This window comes from Elgaria multicarinata, chromosome 5 (genome assembly GCF_023053635.1).
Source record: "Elgaria multicarinata webbii isolate HBS135686 ecotype San Diego chromosome 5, rElgMul1.1.pri, whole genome shotgun sequence".
NCBI classification, from domain to species: domain Eukaryota; kingdom Metazoa; phylum Chordata; class Lepidosauria; order Squamata; family Anguidae; genus Elgaria; species Elgaria multicarinata.
The window spans coordinates 113,486,515-113,499,657 of NC_086175.1; the positions used below are offsets into that span (position 1 = coordinate 113,486,515).

Genomic DNA, 13,143 nt, shown 5'->3' on the forward strand with positions numbered 1-13,143 from the left:
TTAGAAGTAAATTGTGATTAGAGAGGGGGAGAGAGCGAGAGAGAGCAGATGTGTATATACATACATTCACACCCCGTGAGAACATGTTTGTAGTCTTCAGTTTTTATTAACATTCTACACTTAGTTTTTAAGATCCAAGTCACCTGCTAGGGTTACGACAGAATGCCTTAGTTATAATAAAACAATATATTTTGCAATTCTAAATGCTTTGCTGGCATAGCAGTACACTGATTAAACACTTAGGCCTAATCTACACCAAGCAGGATATTGCACTATGAAAGCGGTATATAAAAGGCAGGAGCCACACTACTGCTTTATATAGCAGCACTGAAGTGCACTGACAACTGTTGGGGTCTATTGACACATACCATATACCACTTTCATAGTGCTATATCCTGCTTGGTGTGGCTCCTGCCTTTTATATACCGCTTTCATAGTGCAATATCCTGCTTGGTGTAGATCAGGCCTTAGACAAGGAAGAAATGGGAGTCACAGCGGTTTCTCTAACAACTGAATTAGTTGCAACATGGGAGAGTTGTGATCACTTCTGAAATTCTTTCCTAGTCTACCTAGCCTGGTCCCTCTTCTAGAGAACACAGTAAGTACATTTTTTCATTTATTTATATTTTAAGAAATAAAAGCATTGAACTCCATCTAAAAATATTAGCCACTGAAAAATAGGTTAACATCTGCATTCCAAATGTCTTTTTAGTCACAGCGGTTCCTCAAACAGGCAAATTAGGTGTGACATCGGAGATTTGTGATCAGATCTACACATTTTTTTCTTAAGTTAAAAACAGCCAGGGGATGGGTGCAGGTATTGTACCTGCCTTTTTCTGCAGCTAACAGCAATTTGGGATGGGGTGGGGGTGGCGAATGTTGGCAGGGGAACGATGTAAGTGAAAAGGTTAAAAAAGAGCTAATTTCTCCAAGTAGCTCAGGCCCAATCTGGGTCAGGCTTCCTGTGGTTGGTTTAAAAGAGAGGACAAAATGTTGGGAGATCCAGTGATGGCTCGCCCACATTTTATCTAATTTTGGCACTTAGCTAAATGGTGTTTAAGTGGCAGACTAAAATGTTGGGATGTATAGCTTATATACGCGGAGTATTGGAACTTATAAACAGAATGGAGGACGGGCTATATTAGAGAAAAATCACACCTGTCCAAAAACTATTGAACTCATAGGGCAAAGTAGGTTAATAGGGCTATTTAAATACACACACAAATATTTCTCTCCCAATGGGGTGAACAGTAGGAGGACAAACAAACAACATTTATACGCAACAGTTTCTCTTCCTTCATGTCTCAAGGCTGTTGATGCTAATCACCAAAAACAGAGAGTCCCAACAAAAGGCTATTGTTCAGTGTGTGAATGGCTCCACATTCAGTACCTATGATTGCATGAGCAATGCTCCTGAACCGCACATACACCCACCACTTAAGATGTGATCCATCATCCAAATGATCATTTCATGAGTGTGGTGAGATGGAAAAACAATGTGCTGGATTCAAACCAGGTCTCTCCTTCCCAGCACTAATGGTGTAATTATTAGACATCAGCTTCAACAGGGGATGGCAGGAGAAGGCGGAAAGACTCTTTGCTTTTTAAATCTTCAGTCTATTTGCGGCCTCTGATGAAGACGTTGCTTACAAAAGCACTTGTCATGCCAGTTGCCACAACAAAAAGGGAATCTCAAAGGTGCCAACTCATTGTTCTTTGCAAGTTGTTGACACAGATTAACCGAGTTTCTGGAAATTTGCACCATTGACCTTCCTATCAGAAACACATCTCCAACAAGTCCCTGCTTTAAATTAGGAAACTAAGAAAAAAATAAAAATAAGTTGGAGTGCATAGCTTCAAGATATTAACAAACTGAAATAAATAAAAATGTGTCCAATAGTTATTTGTCTTCCCAACATCTCTTCATTAAATTTGAGACAAAACATATGGGGAGATCCAAAGAGCCTACACACCCTCGGGCCCAGATTAATTAACTCCCCCCTTAAAAGTCACTCACCAAGAAATAAAGAAATGAAAGGTTTGTTGCAGCTGCACTTTTAACTCTGCTATCCTTTTTTTCAAACATCTTTAAAGTCTCCACAGCCTAGAAGTAAGGAATAAAACGAAGTTACTCATGTTGTAAAATCACGCAAACAAAAGGGGGTTGAAACACCTTTTCTGTAGTGGGAAACAATGCAAAATAAATACTTAGAATATGATATAGTGACAACTTTGCTAGTGTAACATCAAACTACGATATTCCAGTGGCATCTTTATGATTAAAGTATGGAAACAGACATTTGACTGCAGTCCGGCACCCATTTATGGGAAGTACTTTTCACTGAAACCAAAAGGACTTTCTTCAAAGTAAATGTTTTGGGGCATAGCTAACCTGCTGTCAGCTACACCCTCTCCCCAGTAGTTCTATAAGGGAAAGGGCAAAGTAGGAATTTCTGAGTAAATTTGCAAAACTACATGTCCCAGGATGCTTGGGGGCAATCTAGGATAGTTCAACAGATATAAAAGTGGCCTAATGAAGCTATGCCCTAGGATTGCAGTGCTAGCGTCTTCAAATATGAATTAGAGATGTGTACATCTGCAGATATCACTGGATCAATAATTGGAAATTAACAAGGGATAAGACAGGCATTGACTTAATCGTACTGCACTCCACCACCACTTAAAAAAAGAAGAGAGAGTATATAGAGAACAAAAATATGTAACAAGTCCAAAGGACAATACAAATGTGTTCTAACATACACATTTAATAATAATAATAATAATAATAAAATAATAATAATAATAATAATAATAATAATAATAATAATAATAATAATATATTTATTTCTTATCTGCCTCTCTCTTTGGATCGAGGCGCGGAACAACATTAGAACAGGAATCAATACATCTTAAAAATTCTTGATTTTACATTGATCTGGATAGGCCTGCCAGAAAAGGCTAGTCTTTAAAGCTGCCTTAAAATCACATGGAGTTAATTTTACGAATCTCCTCCAGCAGGCCATTCCACAATCTGGGAGCGACAGAAGAAAAGGTCCTCTGGGAAACTGATGTCAGCCTAGTTTTAGCTGACTGAAGTAAGTTCACCCCAGAGGACCTGAGTGTGCGGGGCGGACTGTATGGGAGAAACATTAAATTCCATACAAGCTTTCCAAGACAATTAGTGCTACAGATTTATTGTTATTTATTTGTTGTGGGAAACTAGATATCTCTCTTCAAGAGTGGCCCCGTTCAGACAACACACTAAACCATGCTGCTTAACCACAAGATGGTTAACAGAATGCAATGCATTCCATTAACCATTTTGTGGTTAAGCAGCATGGTTTAGCTTGTTGTCTGAACGGGGTCAATATCTTTCTGTTATTATATTACAATTTCCCAGCGTTCAAAGCAGAATATTTTGTCACTGGAGAAATATCATTGACTATTCCCTCCCAGCAGCACTTTCACTGCAATTGCAAATGCTACGTGGAATGTTATTACCCAAGAGTTTGAATAACATTCACAGTATCGCTACTGACGTGTCCGCCCTTTATGCCCCATCTTTTCTTCTCAGCTTTTTAAAGACTCTACAGTACCCCAACTTTTATTACGTGTGGAAGGAATATAGTACGATTGGCTCTGGATCCACTCTAGTACGGGAATATTACTTAAGGACATACTTTGTTCTTAAATATCTATGCCTTAAATTATGTTGGTACATGAAGAGAAATTAAAGAAACACAATCCTTTTGTAAAAGAAAGTGATTTTTTTCCTACACTGTGGAAAAAAACCCACTGATCATATTCATATGTTCTGCTGCTATTGCATTTTACTATTGTAAGTAGCACCTTTCTTTTCTTTATTTGACAACTTGTATATTTATTTGACCCTTTTTTTTCTATAGTATAAAAATACTTGTTACAATTCACTAGGCCCTGTTCTCCCCTACACAGAAGTTTATGTAACACACAGTTTCGGTTACTTATTATAACGTGAACATACCTTAGAGCAGCAAGCCAAGAATGCTGAAGTACATTTTATTTTTACAGTTTCCAGCACAAAGTGCATTACTGTCTTAATTTATGAGGTGCAAAAGAGGGCATATGCAAAGCACATGGACCTTGTGCAATTTTATTGCTCCCAGCAAACCACTTAGGAAGTGGAGACTACTACTACAGCAGAACATTTTTCTCATTATAATGAATTATCTACAGAAACCATTGATTTCAGAGGGAAGAAAAAACATGTCAGATGGAATAGGAATATTTAAATTTTATGGAAGCTCAACAGCATGGATTTTTGTTTTATCACGATGAATTTTTGGCTGTAATCCTAAACACACTTATCCAAATCAGTTCTACTGATTTTGTAAACCGTCCAGAGAGCTTTGGCTATTGGGCAGTATAGAAATGCAATAAATAAATAAATACTGACATCAAAAATAGTTGTTTCTGAGTAAGTATAGCAATAAGGATTGGAGTGTAAAACATTCGTAAAAACATTTTAGATCATCATACCAAGTCAGGAGACTCGGTATATTCCAATATTTAGTGCTGTGGGTTGAAATACCAGCTCACTCTAAGGTAAGTCACTATTTTCTATCTAAATTTGTCAACAGTAAAATGCAAGTAACTCGGGAACCTAGGAAGTAGCCTTATATTGTCAGACCATTGGTCCATCTAGCTCAGTATCGTCTACACTGAGTGGCAGGAGTTCTCCAGGGTTTTGGACAGGTCTCTTTCCCAGCCCTCCACGGAGATGCCAGGGGTTGAACCTGGGATGTTTCGCATGAAAACCAAGTGCTCTCCCATTGAGCTACAACCTTTCCCTTCAAAATAATAGTAAACAATCTTGCAGAGTTCTTGAGTAAATAGTAAAATAAGAATTTAAAAGCACATTGCTTACTAAAAGTGCTATCTAAAAAGAATTTGTTTCAGACCTGTTGACGCCAGACTTGCACCTGAGCCGTAGCCACCATTTTCCTTCCCACTGACTGTAGCTGAGTGTTACGTGCAAGAGCCTGCTCCTCCTCTCTGGCACAGCTAGAAGATGGGAAGCATTTGCTCCCATTTTCAACTAAATGCAGTTTGTTGTTTTGTCTGAACCAGGAAGTGTGGTTTATTTAAATAAGGTTGGCTTGTTCAAACAAACCATGGTTAAAAGTAGCCACCAATTTGTCTCAGTTTGAACAAAATGAAAAAAATAGGTTGACAATAGAAACAAAAGCTTCTGGCCTTCTCCTTGCAACCACATTGGAGAAGGAGAGGGGGAAATGAGCCCAAGGCTTCTTTACATGGTCCTAACTCATTAGTTTAGTTTTAAGTTTGGAATTAGCCAGTATGTCTTGTTTTGCTGGTCACCCTTTAGGTAAATTAATTTGCACTTTAATAGCTAAGGGTTATGCATGACTATGCATGACTGACCAAGAATGTATTTCTAATAAGCACATGAGACTATTTTCCTATACCAGGGATGGGGAGCATGTGGCCTTCAGAAGTTTTTGGACTACAAATCCCATCATCACTATTGACTATGTTGGCTAGAGCTGATGGGAGTCACACTCCAACATCTGGAGGGCCACACATTCCCCAGCCCTGCCCTAGACTGATATCCTTGGTTTGAAAGAAAACTGTGCGTAACATGGCAAAAAATGTGTGTGCACTGTTACATATTGTGATGTACTTATACTTTTTTTTTTACATTGAAGCAATATCCATATTTTCAAAAAGCAATGTGGAAAATGTGTCCTAAAACTGCGTGGGGAAGTTTCTTGTTTGAGGGTGTGCGTTTTTAACGCAAATTTCTTGACAAGAATTTATAACCATGTATGGAAAAAAATAATTTGAGAAGCAAAGCTAAGCCCAAATAGGTCAAAAGACTGTTTTGCATGGCTTTTCTATCGCTAGTACTCTTTGTGGCTTCCTAAGAACTTCCAAATTGCGTGATTTCTCTCAGGATAAGAACATCGAAATGCATCAAGAATGAAGTAATATGCCACAGTATGAATTATAGCAGGTGCAAACTTAGGCTGAGACAAATAAATAAAGCAACGTAGGTGAAACAATGCAGTTATACTATAACTACAGCAATGCAGCTAGAACTAAGGATATTCCACCTAAATAAGAAACTGAATTTAGTAGTACAGAGCCTGCTGGGTCCTCAGTCTGCATTTTATTTATACATACGTTCTTTCTCCACAGTTGAGCTAATGAGAAATCATTTGTGTGTGTATTTACAGCAGAAGATGACTGATTGGCTAGAAACTGGTTGCATCACTAGCTCACCTTTCACCACCTCCTCCTCCCTGAAGTAATTTTTTCAATATTTTAAAAAAGTAGTGTTCTAAAAATTAAACAAGTAGACAGACAGCCTGAAGCATAGAAGGCAAAACAAGACTACGGAATCAGAATTCAATTAACTGGACAGTTTATGCCAAACAAAGATGCGTAAAGCTGAGCTTGAGGGGAAAATGAAGCAAGTTCCTAATGATTTACCTGTTCTGTTTGTACACAGGCCATCACAAAGGACTGCTGATTCTTTGCAAGACTAGCACTCTACACTAAATCTTTACAAAACTCATATTGGAATAGATACTTGTATCATACCTACCTCTTCATACTTACAGCACCAAACAAAATGGGAGAGATAGTACGAAAGAAGGGAAGGAATAATTAAAGGAAAGGAAAAGTAACACTTTTAAAACACAGAAATCTGAACACCATGAAATCAAATATATGAGTGGAAAAGGAACAGGACAGATACATTACATAAACCAATCCATTCTAGGCTAGCTCTCCAATCAATTGACCAGTCAACTTTTGTCAGGTGAGAAATCAGTAGACTGATTAATTGTCAAATATTCCAAGAATGCAAGTGTCTAGCTGGCAGCTTACCTTTTTTAATTTTTTTCGTTATGGTATCATTTATTATTAGCAAGGGCAGGAGTGAATCCATCTTAAGCTTATCCCATGGGCTACCAGCTATAACTGCAGGCATCTCCAAACAAGTAATACAAGTAATCACTGTGGCATTGCCTAGTGGCTACAGTGTTGGACTAGGACCAAGGGTTCCGGGATTAAAATCCTCACTCAACCATGAAAGTCTTTAGGTTATGCTGGACCAGTTACATATTCTCATCCTAATATGCCTCACAGGGTTGTCTTGAGGTTGGGGTGTATGTGTGTGAGATTCTCTGTGGAAGGGAACATAATACATTAAAGTAAATAATTCATTGCAGTTTTAAAGGGTTAATGCCATTGTTTCTAGCTACTTTTTGTAACTAGCGTAAGTATCAAACCTCTTGTGGATTGTCGACTAGCTACTTTTTTTTGTAAATAGAATAAGCATAAAACTTCTTGAGGATTATCAACTTTGGTGCTCTCATGCTGTTATTGCTTTAAAAATACTTGACCATTTTTGATAATATTTAACCAATATGTGACAAGTCAATTGTAAAAATCTTTTGACCAACCAAAGGCCTAACCCTATCATTTTTTTTATTTTCTAGACTAAAAGAGGCAAAAAACAAGCAAAGTGGTGTATATGGGGTAGAGTATTGAATACTGCATTTGTTTACTTGTATGTATCACATATTTTAGACAAGGGTATTTTGTACACCACAAAGGAACATTAGTTAATCATTTGTTGCAGGTGATCCAAATATCTTTGTTCCAGAGGGTGGATCTGTTGAAGGGTAATCAAATAGTCCACCAATCAAATTATACGTTTGATAATGGAAAAATATAGTCGTTCCCCCAATAATGTGCACATTGCAACATAACATCTCCTTCTCCAAACATATTGCTGTACCACTCATGTACTCTGGGCAAACAAGTCAATCTGTCCCCTACTGAAATGCCTAGCTACCTAGTTTATCTATGCTATGCTTAAACAAAAAGTCATTTTAACTTGTGCACTCTTTCCTCTGCTAGAGTGCACACCTGCTAGACTCTACAGGTTCTCCTTGTCAATCCAGATAGGATAATGTGACAGCACTAGACTAGGTCATACGGTTACTATACCACTGGCCCCACCCAGCCCCAAGATGTTTTCTTTATCATCCTGAAAACTATTCAATTAAGTCCCACATTAGATTCTGGACAGGAGCTTATAAACAACAACAAAAGAGGAAAGAAACATATTTCCTTGATTCACTTATTTTAACATAGCAACAACCTGGATTCTGTTTAAAGTGGAGATGTTCGCATGTAATGGCAACCAACAGTTTAAAACTAATGACTTGTTGTGCACGATTAGATGTGCTGCCTCTTCTATTTTTCAGCACAAGCTATGATCAGCAAATTTGTAGGTTGTACAGTGTGACATAATGAACCTGGAGCAGCTAAACAACTCAGGGGTTAGCCTATCAACAAACCATGGGTTACCTGCTGGGTTATTACATCACACTGCACAACCTACAAAGGGGCCAAATGCAAGTTCTACCACCTGCCCCACCAGTTGTCATTACATGTGGACCAAGTCATTATTATAATACAGACTGCTCTCAGTATGTTGAAGAATGTTTTAAAAGACATTTATACCCAAAATTGTATTTTGATCTCACTTCTACGCAACAATCTACCAGTACAATATTTTATGAAAGCTCCATACCTGATTAAAATCCTTTTGCCTCAAATATGTAATTGCTTTGTTGATTTCCAGGTCATTGGCTAACTCTACATACTGGGAAGCTTTTACTATTTCTACACACCTGTAACATAATTAAAAATAGAAATTCTTTTTATTGTGATCCTCTCCAAGTCAACATAGCAGCTGCTCAATCTCTGCCAAGGATCTGCTAAACCTAATCCTATAAACTGGCTTTAAGGTCCAACATGGACTATAGCCTGCTAAATACATGACAACACCATTTCCAAAGACAGAAGGAGGCTTGCTGAGCGACTGGTGGACTACCATACAGGGCTGTGAGATAAGTCTATCTTGGCTAATTGTGCAACAACCCTTTATTGTAGATCATTACAATGCTCTTCCAGAACATCTGAGAACTACAAGTTCAATCGCAGCTTTTAAAGCTCAACTAAAAATTTTTCTTTTTCCTAAAGCTTTTAAAACTTGATGTTGTGTGGACTTTATACTGTTAGTTTTTACCCTACCCTGTGCCTGCTTACCCTACCCTGTGCCTGTTGGCATTCTCTTCCCCTCCTTATTGTTTTACTATGATTTTATTAGATTGTAAGCCTATGCGGCAGGGCCTTGCTATTTACTGTTTTACTCTGTACAGCACCATGTACATTGATGGTGCTATATAAATAAATAAATAAATAAATAAATAAATAAAAATAATAATAATCATTATTATTATTATTGCTACCTACAGACAAAGGCCATGTGCAAGAGATAGTTGTTTGCCAAAAGCAATTTAAAATTTATGGCCAAGGTGTGACCTGAAGGAGGGTCTTCTAACTTATATTCCTAGCCACTCACAGCACCATCTCAAAGATTAAGGTTCAGACTTGGGAGCTTTTTCTCCCTCCCCCATAATACTAGAACACGAAGTCATCCCATGAAGCTGGTGGGAGATTCAGGACAGATAAAAGGAAGTACATAGTTAAATGATAGAATTCACTACCACCAGACATAGTGATGGCCACCAATTTGGATGGCTTTAAAAGGGGGTTGGATAAATCCCTGGAGGAGAAGACTATTAATGGCTACTAGTCCTGAGGACTATGTGCTACTTCTAGTATCAGAGGCAGTAAGCCTATATACACCAGTTGCTGGGGAACATGGGCAGGAGGGTGCTGTTGCACCCATGTCCTGCTTGTGGTTTTCCCATGGGCAGCTGATAGGCCACTGTGTGAACAGAGTGCTGGACTAGATTGACCCTTGGTCTGATCCAGCATGGCTCTTAAGTATAGAATGAATGTAATATGACTTCTTTCATTTTATTTCAGCCACTGCTTGTGACCTTAGAGAGAATGCCATCCTGTAGCTTAGTTAAGAAATTATATTTGGGGAATACGACAATTTTAAAAGATGAACTATAACAGAAGCAGAGATTGGCATACTCAGGGTATAGTTTATCAGCTATGGGACTATTCTGGAATAAGCGTTCTGAGATTAGCAACTGAAAAATGCCACCTACCAGTCATAGCCAACAGCAAACGATGTTTCAATTGCTGGAGCAATTAGTTTAGCAGCGGTCATGATATACTTTTCTGCTGTAGCTTTCCTTAAAAACACAAGAAGTTTATTTCAGGGGGGAAAAACCCAGTATCTCATACACAGTTGTGGTTGAACACAGTACCTCATTTACAGGTGGTACTAAATAAATATTATTATACAGAGGTCCTGTGGCACCTTAACATCCAACAGATTTATTATGGCATAACATAAGATTTTGTGGACTATAATCTGCTTCCCCCGAAGTATTAATAATAGCAGTATTTACATACTCTGTACCTGCCTCCCCCAGCCTGGTAACCTCCAGATGTTTTAGCCTACAGCTTCCAGCACTCCTGTCCATTGGTCATATTGAGGCTGATGGGAGTTAAAGTCCAAAACAACTAGAGGCTGCTATATACTATTAGAGAACTCATTCTCTAAGTATGGAGCTTTATATAGCCAAAGCAGCAGCAGCAGCCGTACACAAGAGGGAAGTATCAACAGACATGGGGAAACTCCAGTGTATGCAGAACTACAGAAAAACCTTTATACCAAAAAAAATATCCCCCTATGGTTTGGGGAGGGAATCCCAAAACAGCTCAATGAGGATGGAGCATGCTCAGTGTCCATATTATGCTCAATGACAGTTGGAGGAGGTGGGGAATAGAAAAGCAGGAGGAGGTGGGGAATAGAATATATGGCTACAGGGCATGGCTGGCGGCTCCCCGAACAGGAGCACTCCAAATGGCAACATTTTGTTACAGGTCCCACTTGTCCAAGTTTTAATACCACCTTCCCACAAGGACCCTCTTCTAGGGCACTTACTTTGGTCAGAAAGATAAATATTAAAACGCCAAACTAAGACAGAGCACACAAATTTGGGGGGGAAACAGTTTTGCTTATTTGCTAAAATGTTACTGGAATTCAAAGAGTGGATAAAGGCTGCCATAAACACAGCCTGGTTGTTACCTGTCAGTCTGCAAAGCCTAGCTGACTGCCTAGGAAAATATAGCATAACCACAGAGTAGAGAGAGAGAAAAAATGAATTCAACATGCATTTAATCAGTGAGCCAGTTCGAATGACATGACAACCCATCATGGATTAATTTATCCATGAGGAACTGTGCTGCATGCTGGCCACTATTACGAATACGCACGCCCCAGCTGATGTTTGTCATAGTGCGCGAGCCCGGCTGGCAGGTGTTATTTGAGAGTTAAACAACCTTCACATAAACCTAGAACAGTCTATGGGTTATGCGAGGGTTGTTTTAACTCTCAAGTAACTCCTGCTGCCCAGATTCACATGACACAACAAGCCACAGCAACCCCCAACAAGACTTGCATGTTCATAATGGTGGATGGCACATGCCGCAGTGCCTCGAGGGTTAATTAACACACAGTGGGCTGTTGTGTCATCCGAACCAGGACAGTAAATTAGAACAGAGTTGAACTGCTTAAGCATATCCACAGATCACGGAAGGTCCTTTGAGATTATGCAACAAGAGGGGCTTTCAATATTACCTTTCACGCTCCATTTGCCGTAAGCTGTCATTTTTAATAGCTTCTATCAGTAGGTTTGTATGCGGATCATCCTAAATAATATACAGAAGATACACCGTAGTTATATAAATAGTATACACATGTGTATACTACTACGAATAATAATTAATAATAATAATAACAAGAACAATATATTTATTACCCACCTCTCCCTCTGGATCAAGGCAGGGAACAACACCAAACACAATATAATACATAAAATTAGTTAAAAGAGCATATAAAACCAATACAATATTAAAATATCAATCACAGTATCCTAAAATTCTTAAGTTTAAAATTCTTCTGGGTAGGCCTGCCAGAACAGACTAGTCTTTACGGCTGTCTTAAAGAGAGCATTAAGCTGACCAATCTCTCCGGCAGGCCATTCCACAGTCTGGAGGCAGTAGAAGAAAAGGTCCTCTGGGTAACAGTTGCCAGCCTAATTGTGGCTGACTGGAGTAAACCCTCTTAAAACTCTTAAAAGATAACCTCTTTAAAACAGCCTTCCTCAACCTGGTGCCCTCTAGATGTGTTTGACTACAACTCCCAGCATCCCCTAGCCAGAGGAAGACTGCTTTAAAAATTACCTTTTTTAAGGGAGACAAACAGGAAGCAGCCCAGCTTGTGGCTTTCCCAGATCTGGCTGATCAGTCACTGCTGATAAGAGAACACTGCTTCTTCCTTGGTCTGAAGTAGAAGTTATTCATTTCTCAAATAACTTGCTCTTAGATCTCGTTTTCATAGAATATGTTTATATATAAATATGCTTGAAGTCTTAGGCTGTATTATTTATTTGTAACATTTTTGAACTCTATTTCAAACTGCATTTGAAATTAAGGAAGGATTCCTGTGTTGGTGAACTCGCTCTTGTAAAATGTACGACAATGGAGTGTATCTATGCACTGCCATTGTTGTATACCATCAAAGAACCCTTTCCCTCAATATTTCAAGATTCTTGGCTCCGTAAATCATAGATACATACAGCTTTGCTTATACTTTACCCCTTGTGAAATATATTTGTCATCATCATCAATTTCCAGTGGAACTGATATCAATTTTTGGAAGGCCTTCTTCATTTGTTCTCTCTCCCCAGTAGCAAAATAGCAAAGGATCAAGTTGAAGCCTGCTTTCAGGTTTGGCGATGTGCTCATGATGTGCTCAAATGAGCTAATGGCATCGGTATATTGGCCAGTCTTAATAAACGCAATTCCAATGTTCTGCATTATTTTAATCCTAATTAAATAAACAATGGTTAGAATCTTGTATCGTGCAAGCGCGCGCGCACACACACACACACACAGAGGGTGGGCTGCTTCTGAGTTGCTGGGAGAAGGAAAGAGGCTACGCCTCCTCCTTCGCTCAATGACCCTGACAGGAATTGCTGCTTTCCCACCGCCATTAGCATTCCAGCTGCTTCAAGGTTGATGGGGGACTTGGGCAGCTAAAGCCCTCCCTTCCCCTATGATCCTGATTGGGCT

General features: G+C 38.9%; 1 protein-coding gene across 2 annotated transcripts in view; it reads right to left on the bottom strand.

The window, feature by feature from the left end:
* Positions 1-13,143, bottom strand: part of IFT88 (intraflagellar transport 88) — a 52,398-nt gene that overhangs the window by 22,682 nt on the left and 16,573 nt on the right. For both annotated transcript variants that reach the window (XM_063127057.1, XM_063127058.1), the window contains 5 exons: positions 12,667-12,898; positions 11,648-11,718; positions 10,107-10,193; positions 8,612-8,711; positions 2,018-2,104 (listed from right to left, as the gene is read on the bottom strand). In XM_063127057.1, coding sequence (XP_062983127.1) covers positions 2,018-2,104; positions 8,612-8,711; positions 10,107-10,193; positions 11,648-11,718; positions 12,667-12,898 — 577 coding nt within the window. The remainder of the gene's footprint in view (positions 1-2,017; positions 2,105-8,611; positions 8,712-10,106; positions 10,194-11,647; positions 11,719-12,666; positions 12,899-13,143) is intronic.